At 39.2% G+C, this 22,779-nt stretch overlaps 2 protein-coding genes across 2 annotated transcripts; one reads left to right on the top strand and one right to left on the bottom strand.

Moving 5' to 3' along the window:
• The first annotated feature begins 153 nt into the window (after positions 1–153).
• On the top strand, positions 154–6,331 carry LOC124633293 (zinc carboxypeptidase-like). Its single transcript, XM_047168471.1, has 8 exons — positions 154–591; positions 805–1,034; positions 1,520–1,625; positions 2,059–2,273; positions 2,623–2,780; positions 2,922–3,041; positions 5,780–5,918; positions 6,186–6,331. The coding sequence occupies exons 1-8, from the start codon at positions 428–430 to the stop codon at positions 6,293–6,295; spliced, it is 1,242 nt and encodes a 413-aa protein (XP_047024427.1). The 5' UTR covers positions 154–427; the 3' UTR covers positions 6,296–6,331.
• Positions 6,332–6,563: 232 nt separating this feature from the next.
• On the bottom strand, positions 6,564–22,749 carry LOC124632908 (thioredoxin domain-containing protein 11). The gene is made up of 12 exons (XM_047167918.1): positions 22,290–22,749; positions 21,877–22,087; positions 21,285–21,408; positions 21,086–21,192; positions 20,733–20,930; positions 20,350–20,559; positions 19,495–19,955; positions 19,035–19,350; positions 18,670–18,909; positions 10,251–10,441; positions 7,189–7,324; positions 6,564–6,979 (listed from the first exon to the last, which is right to left on the bottom strand). The coding sequence occupies exons 1-12, from the start codon at positions 22,496–22,498 to the stop codon at positions 6,671–6,673; spliced, it is 2,712 nt and encodes a 903-aa protein (XP_047023874.1). The 5' UTR covers positions 22,499–22,749; the 3' UTR covers positions 6,564–6,670.
• Positions 22,750–22,779: the final 30 nt, after the last annotated feature.

Genomic DNA, 22,779 nt, shown 5'->3' with positions numbered 1-22,779 from the left:
CTCAGGACGAAAGCGAAGCCGCCTGAAACGACCAAAACACGACGTAGCAGCGAGTTATGAGAATTTGAAATAACTAGGAGCGGGGAAGATTTCACCCACGTCGTTGGCAACAACTTCTCCCGAATGGATAGTAAGTTAATAGGTACCAAATACTTCCTTCTTCTTCTTTATCGTCACACTCTTGGCAGAGTGGCAGAAACGCCCTCTCGACGTGTAATGGGTCCGAAGAAAGTGAGAATTCAAAAATACTTCCGCATTTGGTAATATTTTCAGTGAGTTTTTCTTCCCGCCTTCGTCTCTATGCTGTCAACGTGACATGTAATTTTCTTGTAATGGATGAGGATTCATCTAAGCTCGATGGGATTCATCCCTATATTCAAATTCAATTCTCAAGGATGATGATGATGAACTTCATAGTCCATGTCTTATGAAAAAAAATTACCTGCTGTCAGAATTTTGTAATACATTTTGTAATAGTTTGATTTTCTTGTGTACAATCATGCTTTTGCAGATTAAAGTTTATTTAGTAGCGGTCACATACTTCCTTGGTGCTATTTTCATGGTCTTATTTCCACCAAGAAATTTTGAACTGTAAGTAACTGAAAATGTCCACCTAGGTATTTAATTTCGAATATGAACAGCTATGTTAGAAATAAAGAAAGGTGACCTGTGCTTTAAAAGTAACCTCTGCTTTTAAAGTAAGTAAGTAGTTAAGTGAAAACGGAGATGGCAATGTACATACTTCAATAGTTATTAGCTACCGCTTTCAGGTTTGTACTTATTAAATTACCTACTTTTATTCAGATCTGGGGCTAAAATAAGAACCACAAGAAGTGTCGGTGACTATATAAAATTTAAGCAGTACGCCAATCAGAAAATAGTGATGGCTACGCTCGAACGATTCAGTCGACATGATCCAGAAGTGGTGAATGTGGTGCACTTGGCTCCGCTCACATTTGAGAACCGGAGTATTATGGCGGTGGAGCTGCGAAGTGATAAACAAACTAGAAAACCTGGTATACTTATAATTGGAGGTACTTTAACTGTGTTATTGGAGTAGGTATTTTTTTTTTAAGTATCGTGACTTGACATCTTTTCCTAGTGGCGACCCCATCTAATTATGTTGCTTGGAGGCGCGCTTAGGTAGGTAGGTATATCTATTAAGAACAACATTTTATGAATGTGGCAATATAAAAAGCTTGAAAAGCCCTGACCGTACATTTAAATAGGTACGCCTAGCACGAAATAGCTCATACAAAATAAATACAATATACCGACTTCATATATATCTGCACATAGGTAAGACACACCAATAATGAAATCACCTTCGCCAGACAGTAATAAAATGTAGATATATCATGTTGTAGACATCACTGACGTATTTTTATAGGTAAGTGGATTTTACATTCATATCTTAGGCAACTGTTAAAAAAATTAAATTACCTACTTTCAAGACCATATTAACACTTTTTCCTTGTATGAACTTTTTATCTTTCTCAAAGAGCAATGTTTTTCATAGCACTAAACGCGATGTCATGGGGAGCGACTAATGCTATATTGGAGCTAGCTGAGAAGTTACTCTACGATGCAAGCTACCAGACGCCGTTCTTCAATGATTACGACTGGTTAGTTTATTTTCAAGTATGTATAACTAAACAGTTTAGGCAAAGTAGGTAGGTAAGTGTGTTAAGTATACCTACGTACCTACCCCTAGCCAATATTTGAGGATTATGTTTTTATTTTATGTTGCATAGCATAAGTACTTAAGTATCTAAAATGTGATGGCATATAGCGGTAACGTTGGTGGGACATCAAATTAAATTCTCTATCAAAAAATAATGACGGATATAACTATCATTAGATATTATGACTACCTATCCATGTGTTAGTGTAAATTACAAAAAAGATATGATTGAACGATAACTAAGTATTCGTAGATAGGTATCTATTTGTAGGTAACAGAATAGTCGATTTTCCTACACATCATAGATCTGTAGTTGGATAAGGTAGTTTATAAGGTAGTTTATATAACCCACCAAGTGTTGTCCTTTCCACAAGGTACCTGATTCCGCTTGCAAATCCTGATGGTATCCAATTCACCCATGAAATGGAATCACGGCCTCCTGTGGACTTCGATGAATGGGCGCGCAACGAAACCCTGAGACTTCACACACGACCATCCCAATGGCACAAAAACGTTGAAAAGATTGCCGAAGATAAAGAATCCTGTTTTGGGACAAACATCAATCGCAATTTCGCTTATCATTGGCAAGGTAAATCGATATTTTTGCCGATATTATTAGGTATATAAGTAGATAGGCAACATAAACCTACATAAATCAATTGGGGATTTACCATAGGAAGGAATTTCAAATACTTAAAACAACACGATAATTATGAATTTATTTTTAATGCAGACAGATTAGTAGCGGTGCAGTACCTAAGTATAACCAATAAAAAGATAAAATTGATGTTCGAACACAAATCGTTGTGCACCGTTATCTATAAAACTGCCAAACTATTATGTTTTAGCATGAGACCCCCCTAAAAGATTAATAATATTACTTTACAGTGAATATTGATAACATCAAAACAAGTTACTAGGTACATCTTCTATTTCAGATGATGTTCATAAGACACCGCCGCGTTGTTGTCAGTACTACCCTGGTCAAAAACCCTTTTCCACCTCCGAAGCGAGAGCCATTCGCACGTATGTCGACAAACTGGGGGATATAATTAGTCTGGCAATACATTTACATGCAAGTTTTTCACCGAAAAAGGTTGGCATAATTTCCATAAACACCTCTCTCATACTTAGATCTCACACAGTTTGATTTTGACTCAAAAGATAACTTCTAGCTCAAGTTGATATTGAAAAGGAGCCACTTTTACAATTTAAGTGTAAATACATTTTCTTTTAGGAGTACATACTTTACCCATGGCGTTATTCGCTCCGAACACCGAGTAACTATCGCACTTTGCAAGAGATTGGAGAATATGCGGCCAGGCAGGCACGATTGCCGGATGGTCGACTTTACGAGGTATCTACAGAGAAAATATATGCAAAAATTCTTATAGAAGTAGTCAGAAACTAGATAATAATCTTCTGTTTCGCCGGTTTCGCTCTACATAGCTACGAGCCATTTTACACTTTACGCACCTATGTAGAGTTACCCTACGTAAAGTGTAATGGCTCTTTTACACTTTACGTAGGGTAACTCTACATAGGTGCGTCAGAAAAAGGAGTCGTGCTAAGAAGTCTTAGGGATTCCTTCTTCTACTAAATTACTATAACGTTTAACAGTTAACCTACGTTTTTATTTAAAACTAGCTTCTGCCCGCGACTTCGTACGCGGATCCTGTCCCTTATGCCAGCGACTACGGGGTCAGCAAAATCAAAGATCTGAATTGTCTGATATTGAATTTTAAGGGCCCGTTGACTTGAAAACAACGGAATACGCATAACCATTAGAAACGTCCCATATATTAAATTTTTGTACTTTAACGGCAAAAGCACAGCAGACTAAACAAAACGCTGAGAACTAAACCGCAATAGACGTGACCATAGGGATAAAAGTAGTGATTCTAATTATTTTAGTCCGCATTTAAGTTGTGTGTGGCAAAAATATTACACGTATTATTACGTAAAAAAATATTAAATAGATGACAAAGTCGTGGTGACTTAGTGGAAGTCGTGGTGGTTTAGTGGGTAGAGAACCAATCTCTCAAGTATGAGCGTGCGTCTTTGATTCCAGGCAACTTTTCTAAGTTCGTATGTACTTTCTACGTATATTTTGGATACCAATGACCGTTATTTGGAGGGGATGTTAAACTGTAGGTTCCGGCTGTCATTGAACATTCTTGGCAGTCGTTATGGGTAGTCAGAAGCCAGTAAGTCTTACCAAGGGGTGTTGGGTTGAGCGGGTAACCGGGTTGTGGAGGTCAGATAGGCAGTCGCTCCTTGTAAAACACTGGTACTCAGTTGCATCGTGACTGGAAGTCGACCCTAACGTAATTGGGACAAAGGCTCTTGAGATAATAACGACAATAATAATGAGATATAGGCACCGCAGGACATCTGAGGCTGATGACGGGGAGTAGCGACCCCGCGGGGCTATATATACTGAGTTCTTCAGGGAGTGTATACTGTCCCCCATCTCCGGCCGGTCGGAGTGAACCATGACGGGGGTAGATCTCACGCCTCTGGCTTGGCTTGGCCGTCCAGAGTGGAGTCGCTAGAGCAGGATTAGTAGCCCTGCTCGTAGGATAGGTGCCTCATGGTAAGCACAGGGAGCGCGTAATCTGCGTTTAAAGTCTGCCGAGGTATCCTCACCCTTCAGCCGCTCATGTCCCTGTTGCCCTCTTGTTGTTCCCGGGGGCCCCGTAAGTGAGGTGGCGAGTCTCCACCTGCCATTTTTACATGTAGGTACCTAATACATTGTCATCCACTAACATCCCATCACAATAGCCCAAGTAGTTTTCCTCCATAGTTAGCAATAGGTTAGCACAGAACCGGGGATTGTCTTTTTTTTAACGACGTCCACCGGGGATTGTCCTTGGGTTCATTTCTATAGTGTATAAAGGGATAATCGTCGGTTTTGTGTCACCATTTCATTAAAGTTGTATCAAAAGGGCTTCAGCGTGTTGGCTTCGGCCCCACATTTGCCTTCCAAAAATTCGGAATTCTGTAGTCCCGAGGTCTGGAAGAGACATACAAAATAATAATGAGATATAACGCAACAAAGTCAGAGAGTGGGGGCTCGTGACGCCACGTCTAGGTATGTAAAATTTGTACTAAGCAGTGACTTAACACGAAATTCAAGCTTTGTTGTATCTTCGTTATTATTTGTTTGTGAGAGAGAGAAAAGAAAAGTACGTGTCCATTATTTTAGGGTTATCTAAAAGACAGACTAATTACTTTTTTTGATACCTATTTCATAACATTCATTTCTATACATTTCTAGTGTAGTATTGATCTTGAAGTTCTACATCAGGTGTTCCAGATCTTCGATGTTTATACGTCAATAGAGAGTGCTTATCAGATTGAACAACTTTTGCAAAAACGTCATACTTCTATATGCTATAGTCTAGCTGGGCCCCTGGAGTTCCACATCAGGTGTTTTAGATCTTCAATTTGTATAAGTCAATAGAAAGTGCTTATCAAATTGAACAACTTTTGCTAAAACGTCGTACCTGTATATGGTACAGAGAAGCTGGGCTCTTGGGGTTCCACATCAGGTGTTCCAGATCTTAAAATTTATTATCTCAGCTGAAAATGCTCATCGCATGAAACAATTTTTGCCACGGCACCATTTTTGTATCTCTTATAGTTTTCTTGGTCTGTTGGAGTTCTGCATCAGGTCTTCAAGTTTCGAAGATAAATTATAGCCTATATGTTGACCAGGCTTAATACTGATACAATAAAGAAAAAATCATTGAAATCCGTTCAGTAGTTCGGAAGATTAGCGTGTACAAACAAACAGACATACAGACATACAGACATACAGACAGATTTTTTTTTTGGATTTGTGCTCCATTACTGTTTCTGAACCCCACCCAATTTTTTTTTTTTTTATATATTCAATGTACAGACACAGTTTTTTTACAGATTTATTATATGTATAGATATAGATTAAATATTAGGGCTGTATAAAATGGCTGCGGGTTTGTTCGAAAGAGTTACCGCGGCCCTGGTACATAAAATGCCTACGAAGGAACACGATGGATTGACATTGCCATCGATAAAAAAAGACTGTATAAAACTGGCTTTAATTTTCAGGTTCACCAGAGCAGTAACGACGAGCGCGTGGCAGGGACGCTGACCGATTACATAACCGGTGTTGCGGGCATAGATCTCGTGTTTATCCTCAAGCCGTACCACCAAATGTTTCCCAGCTACACAGATACCAGCAATCTGGGTACGTTTCCATACCGTGCGATAACCACCACATTTTAATGATTCATTATTTCTATGACTACTGATTTAAATTGTAGGCATTTGTGATATTAGACAATCTATAGATTCACTTTATAACAATTAATATAAAACACGGATTTCAGAGATTAAACAGTATAATATACTTAATCTATTAGGTACTTGGAAACCGCTTTAAGTTTAATTACGTACTTTAAGTAGGTAATTCATGTAAGATTTTCCGCCATTGATGATATCCATTGGTTTGCAGGTATATACGTGAAGAAAGCTATTAATACGATCCTGAGCGTGGTGCGTGGTTGGCGCAGCAGTACTAAGCAAAACACGCTGTCCTTCTTCGGAAAAGATGTTGAGTTCTAAAATAAATGAACCAGAACTTCTGCAAAATGTATATTATTTTAGTACTATGATTATCTGCATTGAATGGTATTCCCTGATATTTGAAAATTTCTTAAAGAAACCGTTATTACGAAAATGTGAAGGAACCTATTCAGAATACACTTTAGGCCGGCAATACACGGAGCTGAAATACAGAAGCTGTCGCCCCTGACTGCTTCAAGCGGTCCGTGTATTGCCGGCCTTATAGGGTTGTGTTGGGTTATTGGAAGAAGAAAAAAAACTACTGAAGTATATTTGTTTTCAACATTTAATAGTACTTCGGGCTTCAAAAATAAATAACATAGTTACATATTTCTATATGAGCAATGTACACTATTTACAAAGTTAAATCTAATATCAACTTCTCTCTCGTAGTGATGTGAAAGTGGCATTATTTCTTGTTACTGAGATATCGATATCCCAGTTCTTGGCTAGTATGCTAAGGGAGTCCAGTAGTGATGTCTGTTTCACACAATTCGGACTGAGATCGGTTATATGAAATAAACTTAAGTCCAAAGCAAGTGTGTGTAAGTGTTGCAGTCTTTTAAATAAGGCTTCTTTAAGCTCATTGTCTTCAACCTGTCTCCAATACTTAAGATTCCTGCCGATGACAGATGTCACGTGCTCCTTTATGTCTTTTAGACATATCCTTTTGTCGGTTAGACTCTGTGGGAGAAGAAATAAAACTAAAACAAGATTCCATTATGAAGGAAGAATTTGTTTGAACACCACCGAATGGCATGGAATTTTTCACGAGGAAAAAAATATAACATGGTAATTTTTTTATGGCATTTATCGATTGAAACCAATATTTATGAAACAAGTTTTCAAAACCATGTGTTATAGCCTAGTATTGGTAAGTAGGTAGCACATACCTGCACAGCCGAGCACAAGGCGAGGCGGACGCGCAAGTGCTGCGGCGCGGCCAGCGAGCGCAGCGCCAGCGCCACCACGCCCGCCGCCGTCACGCGCTCCTCGCTCGGGTACGACTGGCTGTCTGCCTCACCGCGCCTGTGCAACAAAAAAATGAAAACAATAAAGCTAAGAAGAATTTAAAAAATTCTAATTCTGATTCGATAGTGGAATATGATGAAGGCGCGTAAATGTCGGTCCTGCGCCTGATCTCTCTCCGGTCGTGTCGGATTGCCGTCCCATCGGGCTTAGTGATGTAACGAATGTCGGATTTCCCATGCGAATATTTAACTTCAACATTCGCGATTGCGAATGCGAATATTGTAAATGACAATGCTATTCTTTGTATGGAAGTTGGGCTCAAGAGTTGCCCACAGTAACTGCATAGTGTATTTTGTTCCATAGGCTTATAATAGGTCCCAGACCGAAATATTTCGAAATCTATCCCAGGAGTCCTGAGAAAAACTGGTTTGACTCTTATTCAATATTACGAAAAATATTAATTATATAATTGAAATGCATTATAATATTAATCGACAAATACGAGGTATTGAACGAGATTTTCTTTTACCGACTTCAAAAAATGGAGGAGTTTTTCAGTTCGTTTGTATTCTTTTTACGTAAGTACGTGCATAACTCCGTCGTTTACCAACCGATTTAAACAATCATTTTATTGTTTGAAAGGATTTACTTTCCAAATGGTTCCTTTGTTATTCGGTTCAGGGTCTGGTGATAGAAACCTTAAAACAATAGGGAACTCTCGGAAAAATTGTTAGCGCATATCGAATAAAAACTTGTCATTCGGGTACATGTCTCCGACACCACAAAACAGTGGAGGTTAAGACTGGACCTGACGATGGAGACGACAGCGAGACGAGGGAACTCCTCAACGGCATCTATTTATTACCTCGTGTTCGAGCTTATTTTATTCGTCTTGATAAGATTTTTCCATTGCCATTACGGATATTAGTTGCATGGCGCTACACGAACTTAGGACTGATTGTGGTAGATAGAGACTGAAAAGCAAGAGAAACAACAGTTACCTTTAAAAGTCTATTTCTGTTTTTTTTTTTATCCTGTTAACAGTGAAACCACTAACTATCTGAATGTTATTTCAAGAAAAGAGGTTGTTAGGTTTGTGGCTACTTAAAATGGCTTGCTAACAATGGCTGGCTAACATTAGAACCGGTTTTTCTCGGGACCTCTGGGACCGATTACAAAAATATTTGGATTCCGTCTTAAGAGTGAAGTAAAGAACCTATTTTAACCATTCCCACTACTGGGCAAATGGCTTGGGCTTTGTAAAGTGACTGTTCAAGTTGAACATTAGAACCGGTTTTTCTCGGGACCTCTGGGACCGATTTCCAAAATATTTGGATTTCGTATTAACAGTGAAGTAAAGAACCTATTCTAACCATTCTCACTACCGGGCAAATGGCTTGGGCTTGATAAAGTGACTGTTCAAGTTTAACATTTGAACCGGTTTTTCTCGGGACCTCTGGGACCGATTTTCAAAATATTTGGATTTCGTGATAACAGTGAAGTAAAGAACCTATTCTAGCCATTCCCACTATTGGGCAAATGGCTTGGGCTTTAAAAAGTGACTGTTCAAGTTTAACATTAGAACCGGTTTTTCTCGGAACCTCTGGGACCGATTTCCAAAATATTTGGACTTCGTGTAAACAGTGAAGTAAAAAACCTATTCTAACCATTCCCACTTCTAGGCAAATGGCTTGGGCTTCATAAAGTGACTATCTATGAAGAACATTTGAACCGGTTTTTTTCGGGACCTCTGGGACCGATTTCAAAAATATTTGGATTTCGTGTTCAGAGTGCACTATGGAACCAGCTGGAACTACTCCCACTGCTGGGCAAACTTAGAGCCCAGACCCTGGCATTGTCCTTTCAAAAAAGCGCGCGTAAAATGTTTGACAGGTTTGACGTTTACGTACACGTACGTTTAACATGTTTAAATTGAACATAGCCGAGCCGTTATTGGTTGGTTAATTGAATTGTCCCCAGTGAAAGAGTTTTCAGTGGAGCTGGACTACTTTACACACCTCACCGAAACAGGCTGGACGGAGAAAGAGCCTCCAAACTTTTATTTTTAAAATAAAACATTCTATTGCTTCAATTTAATTATTAAGAATTAAAAATTATAACTTTAATAATTAAATAGTCAACATGTTATTAGAAAAACCATATTTTGTATACCTTCTTACTTACTCATATTTATACATAGATAATACATGAATTATTTTTATACATAGATAAATAACTTGCAATTGAAACCAAATGTTAACATAAAAAGTATTGAAGTTTACTTTAGTTTAAAATAATAAAAGAATGTTTTTGAAAAAAAGGTTAATTTACAAATAGTTAATTATTCGTTTTTTTTTAGTTTATATTTTATTCATTATAAATAAATTTAATTCCTCAGATAAATAAAGTGGAATGAAAAAATATACATTTAAAGCCAAAGGTTATAAATACTTTGTTTCAAGTACCTAATTGTTTAGTTTTTTAGTAAATATAAATTGTAAACTTTATTTAAAAATGGTAGTAAAAAAATAAAACAAGGCTGATTAATATTAGATTTGATAAGATCTCTGAATTTCTATTTTCATAATAATAACTTTAATTTAGAATGTAAGTAAGTGTGATTTAATAAAAATATCTAAATGTTATCTATTGTACTCTTATTTCATATGCATGCATAGAGAGTAATTTCCTTTTTGATTATTAAAAACATTCGCTAAATATTCGCATAATTTTTGCGAATGCGAATATTGAAAAATATGCGGATATTCGCGCATGCGAATGCAAATATTCGTTACATCACTAATCAGGCTATGAGATTGAACGAATACTGCGTGCACCTGTGTCTGCGCAAATGCTTGTGCACTATCTCCGTATATGAGAACAGCCGCCGTAGCCGATAATCGGCTAGGTGGACATCATATGATGAAGGATTAGGTTCGCACCGCCCACAGCGCGCGTGACGTCAGACGTAGTGTAATGTTACCTGTGCGCGGGGAACACAAGCAGCGTGGGGTAGTGGTGCACGGTGTAGTGCCAGGGAAGGTCGTGGCGCAGCGCGTCCAGGCGCGCCAGGCGCAGGCGCAGGCCGCACGGCGCCAGCAGCCGCCGCGCCGCCCACAGCGCGCGTGACGTCAGAGCGCTGCACGCGCCGCCGCATACCGCCACCAGCGTCATCTGGTTCAATCCGGATAGTAACGTGAGAGTGACGTCACAACGAGTGAGGCGTCTCACGCAGCGCAACGTGCGCCCGCCTTAAGCTGCGAATGCCCTTAAGATCCACATTAGCGAAACATACAAAAAAACCGGCCAAGTGCGAGTCGGACTCGCGCACGTAGGGTTCCGTACCATTCAAACTAATATTCTATATATATAAGGTGCTTTAATATTACCTGCCAGGACTTGAATGGAGGGTAGTATTGCGTTTATAGATTACAATAGTTAAGATAAATAATTGATTATTTGTCTTTTTTTTTACAAAAAAAAATACATATAAATACTAATTTTACTTAATTTATTAGTTTAAAACCATCCAGTACAGTTGCGCATTGCCACACTTGCAGAACAGATGGAAAGAGATAGCAGTTGTTTTCATTGACGAAGCGACACTACGCGCGTAATTTGTGAACCACGTTATGCAGAGTAGAGCCAATGTTAATTTAACTTGTTTACTGTCTCAAATTGAATTGACTGTTCCGGGGAACGAAATTTCTTCACTATTGTAATCTATAAACGCAATACTGCCCACCATTCAAGTCCTGGCAGGTAATATTAAAGCACCTTATATTTATGGATATCGAGCAAAAATGAGCAAAAAAATCACGTTTGTTGTATGGGAGCCCCCCGAAATATTCAATTCTAGTTTTCATATTTGTTATAGCGGCAACAGAAATACATCATCTGTGAAAATTTCAACTCTCTAACTATCACGGTTCATGAGATACAGCCTGGTGACAGACAGACGGACGGACGGACGGACAGAGGAGCGAAAGCAATAGGGTCCCGTTTTACCCTTTGGGTACGGAACCCTAAAAAGCGCAGGGTTGCATAATTGCTCGTGGGACTTTTTCGTGGTATGGACTCTGAAACGTTAATTACACGCGGTGAATCTTCACTGTTATTAATTTGTGAGAGACAAGAAAACTTGTATCATATTTTTACAAATAAATAATTTTTTGATCAGACATGAAATATAATAACCGAATTCTAACATCATTTCTTTCAAAAGTCATTTATTCAAAATCAAAAGTCATTTATTCAAACTTGGCTGCAAAACAGCACTTTTCGAACGTCAAAAAATAAATTTACAAAAGACAGCCCCCAAAACGCCCACCCTTCACCACTTCCTATGTGTTTTTGCTGGGAAGAAGAAGTGGCGCAACAAACTCCCCAGCAACACATGTCTGTCTGTTAGGTTAGAAGAACCTTAAACATTGTTTGATATGTACATTTGTATACAATTTAATTTGTATATTACAATAGAGGACAATACAGTAAAAATAATTTATACACCACATGCTAGCTAGCACTCACCCTACATACCTTAACTTTTACTTAACAGAAAATTATAGCCTCCAATTATTTAGGTACACTTAATAGAATATGAGGGAGTGCCCACCTACATGTGCTATTCTTTTGTAAACTAGTAAATTAGACCGCTCAGCCAGAACTATGTAAAATAAAAAGAGTTTACAAATATAAACAAAAAAAACTAATATATAGTCAGTAAGACGACCTGGCACCACAAGCAGCACCCGTTCACGAGCATAACGCGAGGATCAGCCATCGCCCCCCTCGCACATTTTTGAGGGAGGGAGGCAACCCGACCGCCGACGCTACCGCAAGCAGTGCCGTCTAAGGGAGTATGACGTACTCACTGCTACACAACTCAATATCAAGATTAAATTATCAGTTCCCGCTAAGTAGTATTATTTACTAAAATCCAAAACAGAAAATTAATACAAAGAATGTATCTTGTCAATAATGTAAAAACATTAAAAAATAATAATTAAATAATAAATAAAAATAAAATGAATGTCATTGAGTCAAGAGATTGAATGGAAGAAATTATCTAAATAATATAGCTAATATAGCTGTCTTGCGTTCATCATGGCGACCAACTATTTTTATCATTCAAATAATCATTGATGGTGTAATATGCCTTTTTTATAAGAACAGCCTTAATTTGCTCTTTGAATTTATTAAACGGCAGTTCTTGTAAGGTCAAAGGAAGCTTATTATAAAAACGAATACCTAAACCCAGAAATGTGTCATGCACTTTATGAAGCCGATGATAGGGTACACACAGTTTATGCTTATTTCTAGTATTAATGCTATGGACTTCACTTTTTTTGGTATATAAATGTAGGTTCTGTCTAATATACAGAATGTTGGCAAAGATGAACTGTGATGCCACAGTGAGAATAGCAGCGTTTTACCTGAAATAAAACGCATATTAAATACTTACCTTATTTGAAGCTTACTAGTTTGAGATAGGCACCTACGTGTTTTCCGCTTTTATCTCTGTCCTTTTCTACCCCATATCTTGCATCTCTCTCGCACACCGACCAGTTTCACTCCCCACCAGGCAGGAGGCGACGAGTGTTCTCGGCGGCCACAGTTCGTCATTGAGTCGAAAACACCAGGCAGAAATTAAAATGTAAGCTTCAAATAAGGTAAGTATTTAATATGCGTTTTATTTCAGGTAAAACGCTGCTATTAAATTCTTGACCGTTATTTGAAGCTTACTAGTTTGAGACGTGTTTGTTATCGCCTGGTGGAAGTGGACGCCAATGTGAGCAAAAGCACAATGAAATTGTGTATGTAAATAGGTACTTAGGTACACGAGTAATCACATGTAAGTATGTGTATTGCGTCCTGGAATACTAATGTAATCAAAGTTAACTGGTACTGGTACTCAGCTACATCCTGTTAGACTGGAAGCCGACCCCAACATAGTTGGGAAAGGGGCTCGAAGGATGAGTAATAAAAATTAAAAGAGAGATGCAAGAACAAAAGCAAAAATTGATTTCATTTTCTAATAGTAATTAACAAAAACATTGCGATACTTCTTAATAACAATAGTAACAAAAAAAAAATATATAGACATTAATCAGCTGGATTAATTAAATAATCGAGATAACTTGCTACTTCTATTTAGTGGGTATCTTTCCCTTCTGTAAAAATGGGCAAATGTATTGCCTGATCGCCAATTACCCTTTGCTAATATATCGTCCAAAGGTATATTGTCAACACAGATTTTGACGCTACCGCCGAGTGGAAGCTTCCTGGGGCTGTAGTTATTCCTGCCTCTTTTAACAATGTCTTAATCCACCCGCATCATCGTTCGGGTGCCTGCCTTTGGTTGGCCTCTAACGGATATAAATAAATTTAAGGAATTAGCCGATGTCCGTCTATCTTCTAACAAGGCTTTAGTCTTTCTGACCCAATACACTGGACTTAGATTTATATTTTCCTGATTATCCATCAAACAACAACCCGACTGCCTATGACTAGAACTGTCGGTCTTAGAGCCAAAGACTGGCCATAAGATTAAATTATCTTTGTTGTTTTTGAAATGTTCTGGGTCTATTGCAAGCAAGGAAAGATCATGGACTCGCCTTTCCGAAACAAGCTAGCAAAAGAAAGAGCAGCCTGGAAGTTGCAAATGGATTATTCTCGTCTACGTTTACTGCACTTAAGTAGGTTACCAATTAGTCAATATTCCAGATGGACGGCTTCCCGGGGAACAGGTTTGCTCAGCGCTATTGATTTTAAAATGTGTCCGACTAGAACGTGTGAGCCTAGCTCTAGAGTGGTTTCTGCATTGCATAGTGTAGCTATAACTGACTTGTGTAATAAAATAGTATTGTATGCTAGTTTATTTACTATGTATAAGTCCGCTAAAAATTGGGTAAGTATAGGTCCAAATAGGGATTCAAGGATTCATAGGATCCAATTTCATACTTTTCGCCCCAATTTAACCATCGACTCCAAGCTGATTGATAAGTGTTGCGTGTGGATTGAAGAAGACTTCAGTCGGAGAGACTCCTTGTCCCTCCCCCCCCCATTTCCTTGACCTTGGCAGGGGGTATCCCCGTTGCTGTGTCTATCGGTTTCTGCTCGAGGTTCATCAGTGTGTAGGGTACTGCTAATGATCGGGACTTCAAATCTGCTCGCCAAAATACCTGGTGCCACCGAAGGAACTACTATGAGATTAACTCCCGTTCCTGAATTGAGATGACTGAGGACCTACGGTATAAGGCAAGGTGGCGGTAATACCCATGCTAGCGGGTAAGTCAAAACTTGAGAAAAATGCATCGTGGAACCCCGCTTTCGGGTCCTTCAGATCTAGGGGCACGTAGTACACAACTATGTGTCCCTGGGCTCGCTTCGAGTCAAATAGGTCCACTGCTGATACAAGATGCCACTCCGGTGGAGGTTTGTGTCGGGAGAGATGGTCTGCCTGACTGTTGAATAGGGCTGGTATATGATTCACGACGTGATAGATTTGATACAGCTCAAGATAACTGAATACTCTGTACGTCAAGTTCGGTAAGCTCCTTGATCAGGTGCCACCTTGATTTCTTAGATATGACACCACAGTCCCATTTCTGCATTGAAAAATGGCTGTTGATCTCTTTAGCAACTTGCCGTGATTTTCCAGTTAATACTGCAAGCATCTCTTTCAGATCGCAGTGAAAGCCTTTTTCTCTCTCGTTCCATGAACCCATTACGGGAGTTCCGTTCAGTTGTGCCCCCATCCTACATCGGAGGCGTCCGTGGTTATAAGGTGACAGGGAAGTGGCGAATGAATATCCAAGGTTTGGTGGCAGCTGACCAGCCACCACTTTAGATCTGCTAAGGTATCTGCTGGTAGGTTCAACATTGCTATACTCCATTCACCGAGCCGTGAGCCCACAATGTAACCAAAGAATGACACTTTTTCAAAATGGTGGGTATAACCCGACCGATGACAAAAACGTCACATTTTTATGTAAAATGTTCTTAGTATCTGTGGTCTTCAATTAAGTAGGGTTCTATGTATGACAGTCAAGACTTCTAGGTTCATTTTACATGTAAACGATTTACTACATATTTCATTAAAATTAAGAAAATAATTTACGGCATTTATCATACATATTTGATTTCAATTAAGTTTGAAAAGATTGCATAAGTTCCACAGACATCGTTCTAAAATATCATTTCTAATGTTGTCAGTATATTACTTTCGTAGTTATTTTTATAAAATATGATCATTACTTCAATCGTGACTTATAAGAACCCTTTTTATGGTTTGTTCACCGTTTGGCTCACGGTTCCATGAATAGGGTAGGTATAGATTGCTGTTCAACACTGCATTGAGGAAAGTGAGGAGAGCCCGGTAATGCAGTCTGCCGTATGGAACAACGAAAACTTGCGAAGTTTAAAAGTCCTATCAAGCTATGCAGGTCTTCTAAGTTTGTCGTGCTGTTTGTCACGTAGTGCGTTTTGTTATTATCTTGTTGATAATGCTTGCGATTTATTCACTTGCCATCCAAAACATGGTGCAAATGATCCCAAAGTAGGCAAATATATCTTGGTGAGCCACCAGAAAATCGAGATACACAATTATAAGTAACCCTTGAGTTTTCAAAGTTTGAGCCACCCAAATTGGTCACTGTGGCGAAGGTCTTGGGTGCCGTGCTTAAGCCAAATGGTAGGCACGTAATCTGAAGCAGTCTTCTTCTGTATACTAGTCGAAGAACATATCTGTGACCTTCGGCTACCGGAAGGTAGAAGTAAGCCTGGGCGAGATCCACTTGCACAGCCATTCGTCTTTCTGAAGAAACTCTAGCACCCGAAAAACATTTATTAAACTGAAGGGTTCCGTAATTATGAACTTGTTGAGAACCTTGAGATTGAGTATTGGACGGTTCTTTCCGTCGCCTTTTGGGCACAAGAAACATATTGGAAAGAAAGCTGGCAGAATTTGCAGCTATCAATAGAACTTTTTGTTTTATCATTTGGGATATGACGACATCCATCTCTTTGGACTCTTTGGTCAAATCTGGCATTATCTATCAAAGGTGGCTTTTGGCCAATGGTATGCGATACCCAGTTATTATTTTTAACAAGAAAGGCGGAGCTCCCATTTCTTTCCATTGGTCTTGATATAATGTTAGGCAGCCCGCCTGGAAAGTCATAACTTACGTGCCTTGTTGGACGCATCAAAGTCCGCCTGCGGTCCTGGACGCTTTCTGTTTCCTCTGTTGGACATGGTTCCTACTGTAATTTACTCGTGATATCCCAAGGGAGCTTTTAGAGTTTTGCGTCACACGCCATTCAGCGTGAGTGTGATTACCATTTCCCTTCGAGGGAAGGTTATAATGGCGACTCTTCGAAAGTCGATCCAAAAAGCCACCCTGCGAGGGTAGATTGCAATGATGGTACGACCCGCAACATGCATGATTGGTACCCTGCGAGGGTCCGTGATAATGAGCCGACCCCTGCGGGGGATGGCTAGTATACTTACTGGTCCCTGCTTTGTAATGATGCTGCTACTCGCAACATGCAAGATTGGTACCCTGCGCGGGTCCGTGATAATGAACCGACCCCTGCGGGGGGTGGCTAGTATACTTACTGGTCCCTGCTTTGTAATAATGCTGCGACTCGCAAAATGCAAGATTGGTACCCTGCGCGGGTCCGTGATAATGAACCGACCCCTGCGGGGGGTGGCTAGTATACTTACTGGCAGTCCTAGGCGGAGCGTACCAAGTCTTTCAAGGCCGAAAACCATCACACGCCGTGATAATGAGCCGACCCCTACGGGGGGTGGCTAACAGACTTACTGGCAGTCCGAGGGGAGCGTACCAAGTCTTTCAAGGCCGAAAACCATCACACGTCGTGATAATGAGCCGACCCCCATGGGGGGTGGCTAACAGACTTACTGGCAGTCCGAGGGGAGCGTACCAAGTCTTTCAGGGCCGAAAAGCTTTCTTGACACCACCAGCTCTCTTCAAGTGCGGTAGTGACCAGTCCGAACTAAGGAGATGCTGGTTGGACCGCACCTCACACCATTCTTTTTTGTCAAAAAGTTGAACGCCTTGCAGGATTGAACTAGGACCACAGGTGCCTTAGGAACTTCGGGCTTGCTTTCTTTTCCATAGTCACGTGCACGGGCTGTGGTAGCTTTATTATTTACCGCATCCATATTTGCTTTATAAGTCACTCATTCTGAAAACAAATTACTGAAAAAAAAAAAGTACACGGAAAAAACTCGTGACAAAAAAGGGGTAGATGTACAAAATATTAACACTTGATTTCGCAAAATCGAATATCGAACGGTAAAACCGTTAACAAATTGTATAAAATATTATAAACTCACCTGTGTTCTGCGAGAGCACTGAGTTTATTTTTCAACGAAATACTACAGCGGTTGGTTAGACCAACCTTCTCGGGCGGAAAACAAGACGCCAATGACGAACTGTGGCCGCCGAGAACACTCGTCGCCTCCTGCCTGGTGGGGAGTGAAACTGGTCGGTGTGCGAGAGAGATGCAAGATATGGGGTAGAAAAGGACAGAGATAAAAGCGGAAAACACGTAGGTGCCTATCTCAAACTAGTAAGCTTCAAATAACGGTCAAGAATTTAATACCAATTTCTTTAAACAACTCTCTGAGGGAAGTTCTGGTACCTACCTTGTATATGGCACGAATAGCACGTTTTTGTATAATAAATATATTCTCTATATCAGCGGCTTTGCCCCACAACAAAATACCGTAGGACATGACGCAGTGAAAATAGCTGAAATACACTAATCGCGCAGTGTCGACGTCAGTGAACACGGTAGATGCAACGGTTTGAAGAACCTCGTTGTTTAGGATAATATTAGGACCTAGGTTTTTTACATTAGGGAAAGTGAACTTAATGCATTTTGTTTTTTTAGCATTTAGTACTAAATTGTTTGTTGTAAACCAGTGCGTAACTGTTTACGTCGTCAAATTGCTCTCTATTTCTGTCAACTTTGAAGATAAGCGATGTGTCATCGGCAAATAATACAACATCGCAGATATTTTTGAGGTGGTAAGGTAAATCATTAATGTACACTAAGAATAAACATGGACCTAATATTGAGCCTTGTGGCACACCTAGCTGAACTGGAAGGCCCGATGATTTAGCACAATTTACATCTACACATTGCAATCTATGTTGGAGATACGATTCTATTACGTTTAGAGCTCCGTTTTGGACTCCGTAACAGAGTAATTTGCGTAAAAGTGTATCGTGATGGACGCAATCAAAAGCTTTGGAAAGGTCACAAAAGACCCCAATAGCATTTTGAGAATTTTCCCATGCATTATAAATGTGTTTTAAAAGGGCTTTACAAAGATAAACAAAAATAACTAGGTAGCTGCAAGGACTCACCGTGCCCGGAGTCTTCACCATTCTCCTGAAACCTCTGGAAGTGAGGTCTTCTATATACACGGAGGTATTGCTGATGCCCATCTGTGCTGTCTCGCCGTCGGAGCCGAAGTAATGTGTGTGAGCAGTATCGTACACGTGCGAGCGAAGCGAACGCTTCAGATCTTTGTTCGTGAAGTTCGATATGAACTCCCTTATTGACTTAGCGTTGTATTCCTCTGACAATACGTACTGGCTTTCGTGCTGTGGAAATTACACCAACCTCTATGTATTTTATTCGTTATCTGACAAGTGCTTCACTAAGGCACTTAACTAAGCGAATAGACAAACTTTTCAGCTATATAACGTCAGTATAGATTTGCACAAACCTTGCTATCCAGAATAACGACTGCAGTCATATCCTTCTTATTACTGATATCAATGCCAAGCGATTCAGCAAAGTGATGGTTCCTCACGCTATCGACAGCGATCATGTGTAAGCTGAAGTTTCGCGCACATGACAATCCTTCAATATGCGTTATATTTATCCGACGTTCATCGACATCTGGTTGCCGGGAGGGATAGATAGGCGCTCCCCACTCTTGTGCAAACCGAAATACTTTACAAAAGTGTTTCACACTGTCTTGTAGAAGGTTATCGGGTGATAGTGGGTCGTCTTCAAATGGCAGCATTGTAGTTTCTACTCTGAAATTGTTCAGACGCTGTTAGAATATCAACCTTATGATTATGGTGATAAGATCAAAAGTCAAAGTATACTGAAGTGAACACTTTATTCTCGCGAGGGAAACGCAAATTAAGGATATTTTGGCATTATAAAAGGATACTTACTCTTCAACTTCGGGAACATCGTGATCATGATTGAAGCTTTCTTCAAAGGACTGACACTGTTCGTAGTGCTCATAAAAACTCCTTTCAGCCGGCAACGCCTTCATACCACATTCTTGCAACCAGTCTAGTGATGAGAGCAACTGAGAGCTCTCCTCAACACTTTCAACAGCTTTCGAAGTAGTAAAACCTCTTTTTAATAGGAAATTAAAAACTCCATTCTTGTGATGTTTATGGGTAGAATTATACCATGGGTATTTATTATTTTGGGACTCGACCCCTTTCTTGAAGAACCTGCTTTGTTTTCTTATAGGTTTCTTGAATTTGAACTCATTACAAAACTTTGTGTAGTTCTTTTGTTGATACATTAATCTCTGTACTTGTTGTAATTTTTGTAGTTCTGACGTCCATTGACTACTGGGCTTGCCCTTACAGTTGTAGTATTCCATTGCTACTTCACGCATCTGAAATAGAATAACGTCACTCCTTTTACATTAAACCATTGACGTGATTTTAATTTGCATAGGAAATACGTTTCACGTGTGGAATGACCTTGGTCTCTTACAATGGTGCAGTTAAACAATGCGTTTAGCAGAAACGCCTTCGCAGATGTTTACGGATTAAAAAATGTAGTAACACCAGACTATAGCAATATAAATTCATATTTGTATGGACAGGTGCTGATAGCCACAATTTTGTTTTGTACCACAATGAACGTCGTACGAGGGAGCGAAGAGAAGACGTTACTGTCGCAAAGCTACCAAGTTTACTGGTTGAAATTCAGAGAATCAACAGTTATACATCCTGTCAGGTTACTTGTTTACGCAATTTCAATATTCGCTATGCTAACAAACTTACCAAGGCGTACGACGGCAGTTGTTCATACAGCGGATTGAGTGGAGTAAAGAGTATTAATATTGGATTGCCGTCGACATATCTCTCGAAATTGAACGCCTTTCGCCACAACGGCATTATTCTCGCCACTGGCTGTGAGAAGTTGTCCAAAACCCAATGCATTAGCGATGAGTGGTTCCAAGCTTGTAGATCACCGTCTCGTGATATGTACTCCTGTTAACGAGAAAAATAATCTTTACACCTAATATACAGCTCAAAAGTTTGATTGTTGGCTTGATTCGGAATTTTTTTTTATGATAGATAGCCCATTTATTGAGGAAGGTCATAGAGTCTAGAGTTTGTATGCGGGTGTCAGAGTAGTTAAAGTTAAATTGTATATTTTAAACCTTGGTATCATTCCACAACATGAGCCGAGCATTCGGCACACTTTCGACGCCTAACTCGGCCGCAAGTTCCTCGGCCGTGACAGCCGCGAAACATATCTCTCCAAGAATATCTGCCTCCCGGGACTTTAACGCGACAGTGTACCAAGTATTGTAATACTTTGACGTGTCAGTTAACGGAGTGTACCCAACTGCTACTGCCTGAAATAATATCATATCACAGCTGAGTAAATAATACAGGAAAAGATAAAGGTACATATGTAGTTGTTTATTGAACAATGCATCTACAAAACCAGTTTACATCATGAAAGCCATTTAGTTTCTACTTGAAATTATAGAATGTTGTATGTACCCACATCGCAACGCGAGAGTAAATTGACAAGCTCCTCAGATGATGACACTCTTTTCAAGGGCTTCATCATAATTTCTAAAAAGTTCACCATACTGTGAGCATCTCGAGGTCCTGGAAAGTACATATTAGTTGAGATTTTAACAATACTGCTCTACCCAAGATTTCCTCATTAATGTTGACTGAATAGCTTTTGATATACTTACCATAGTAAAGTATTCCTGTTGATATGGTTGTATAAGCCATTAAAATAGGCCATGATGATATTTTACTATTATGTAACCTACATTCACTTCCTGGGTTCCAACAGTTTATTGCAGAAAACAGAACCTGAAATATAAAAGCAAAATATTTCTATCATACCTATTAGTTATTTTGTTGTTCATGTACCACACACATTGTTTAAATTATTCTTTATCACAAGTAGATAAGCGGTACTTAAAATGCAACAAGTGGATTACTTTTTGATAGTAAAAACCACTTGTTTTATATGTAAAAGAGAGAAGAGGGACTTTAAAACTCATGCATGTAATTTTACAAACCAGGTTTATAACTTTTAATAGAAGAAAAACCATCTGACTAACTGCAACTACAGAGATATTTAATTTATGGCTTTCTTTCTTTCTCTCAGAGTTAGTCAATCGGATTGATTATCCTAGCCATTCCGTAGATTATGTAGTAATAAGGATTAGCTGTTAGCTAACACCCATAAAAACTTTTAAGCATAAAAACGTCATGTTAATCAGACAATGGCAATAAATCAGCTGGATAAGTTTATTAATAAAGCTAAATACTCACACGATCTTTTAATATATAAGCAGCTTTCTCAAACTCTCCCCTTACATACTGGGACTCTGCGTCCCACGGTGCGTAATACATAACAAATGAAACATCCACGCGGTTGACACTGGCTAGCACATTGTTGAGCTGACCTCTGTACCAATCCTGAACTACTGAGTCTGGTCTGAAAAACCTTGTGGCTTGTGGATGTTTGGATACCTTTGTAGGTCTGTAAAAAAATATAACACATATTCCTAAATTTGGTACTGGATTTGAGACTAATAATGATAATACAAGTGTAAGATTGTATATACTTTGATTATTGCTATCCATAGATTACTATTGACTTCATAAAATAGTTGTTGTGTTGGTTTACGTGCTAGAAATGCTCAAGAATTATGTAAAACAATTTTGAAAACACAAATACTTACGTGTTGTGCAGGGCCCCGTACGTGGTCAGGGCCAGGGCCAAACAAAATAACATCTCTTTAATTAACATGTTGAGTGTTAACTCCCTGTTGCTCGGTTGTGTTGCGACTTGAGTATTTTCAACCGAGTTTTGGGCATCGCTAGAAGCAGCTGACTTTGTTGTTAATGACGTGACCTGCGAAATATCCTCAGAGTCCGCCGTTGGAAACATTACACGTCATTCAAAAACAATATTGATAATGAAATTCGTTCATCGAAAACACAGCATTGCAATGAGAATTTGTAGAAATAAATACTGGTGACACTGACAATGCTAAGTGCGTTACATAGAAAATTCATAATCAATTTTCACTAAACTAGTATAGAACAGTTTTATTGTGTTTTTATTTCCAAATTCCAATAATTTTTTAATAGTGCGGGGTTTCATGTCTTGTCAGCTGACAGCTGAGTTGTCAAACAAAACGTCATAAATATTTTTTTTAAGAATTAAGG

This window comes from Helicoverpa zea, chromosome 9 (assembly GCF_022581195.2).
Source record: "Helicoverpa zea isolate HzStark_Cry1AcR chromosome 9, ilHelZeax1.1, whole genome shotgun sequence".
In the NCBI taxonomy this organism is placed as follows: Eukaryota; Metazoa; Arthropoda; class Insecta; order Lepidoptera; family Noctuidae; genus Helicoverpa; species Helicoverpa zea.
The sequence above is the reverse complement of the archived record's forward strand: the minus strand, read 5'-3'. Positions and strand labels throughout refer to the sequence as shown.

What these genes read in the sequence shown, in the direction of transcription:
- LOC124633293 (XM_047168471.1), top strand. Translation starts at nt 428, where the DNA reads ATGAAAAAAAATTACCTGCTGTCAGAATTTTGTAATACATTTTGTAAT. An exon ending in TTTCGCTTATCATTGGCAAG is followed by an intron (nt 2,274 to 2,622) that starts GTAAATCGATAT and finishes CTTCTATTTCAG; the next exon opens with ATGATGTTCATAAGACACCG. An exon ending in CGGATGGTCGACTTTACGAG is followed by an intron (nt 3,042 to 5,779) that starts GTATCTACAGAG and finishes TTTAATTTTCAG; the next exon opens with GTTCACCAGAGCAGTAACGA.
- LOC124632908 (XM_047167918.1), bottom strand. Translation starts at nt 22,498, where the DNA reads ATGTTTCCAACGGCGGACTCTGAGGATATTTCGCAGGTCACGTCATTA. An exon ending in CTTATATATTAAAAGATCGT is followed by an intron (nt 21,409 to 21,876) that starts GTGAGTATTTAG and finishes TTTATATTTCAG; the next exon opens with GTTCTGTTTTCTGCAATAAA. An exon ending in CCTTGTGCTCGGCTGTGCAG is followed by an intron (nt 6,980 to 7,188) that starts GTATGTGCTACC and finishes CTTCTCCCACAG; the next exon opens with AGTCTAACCGACAAAAGGAT.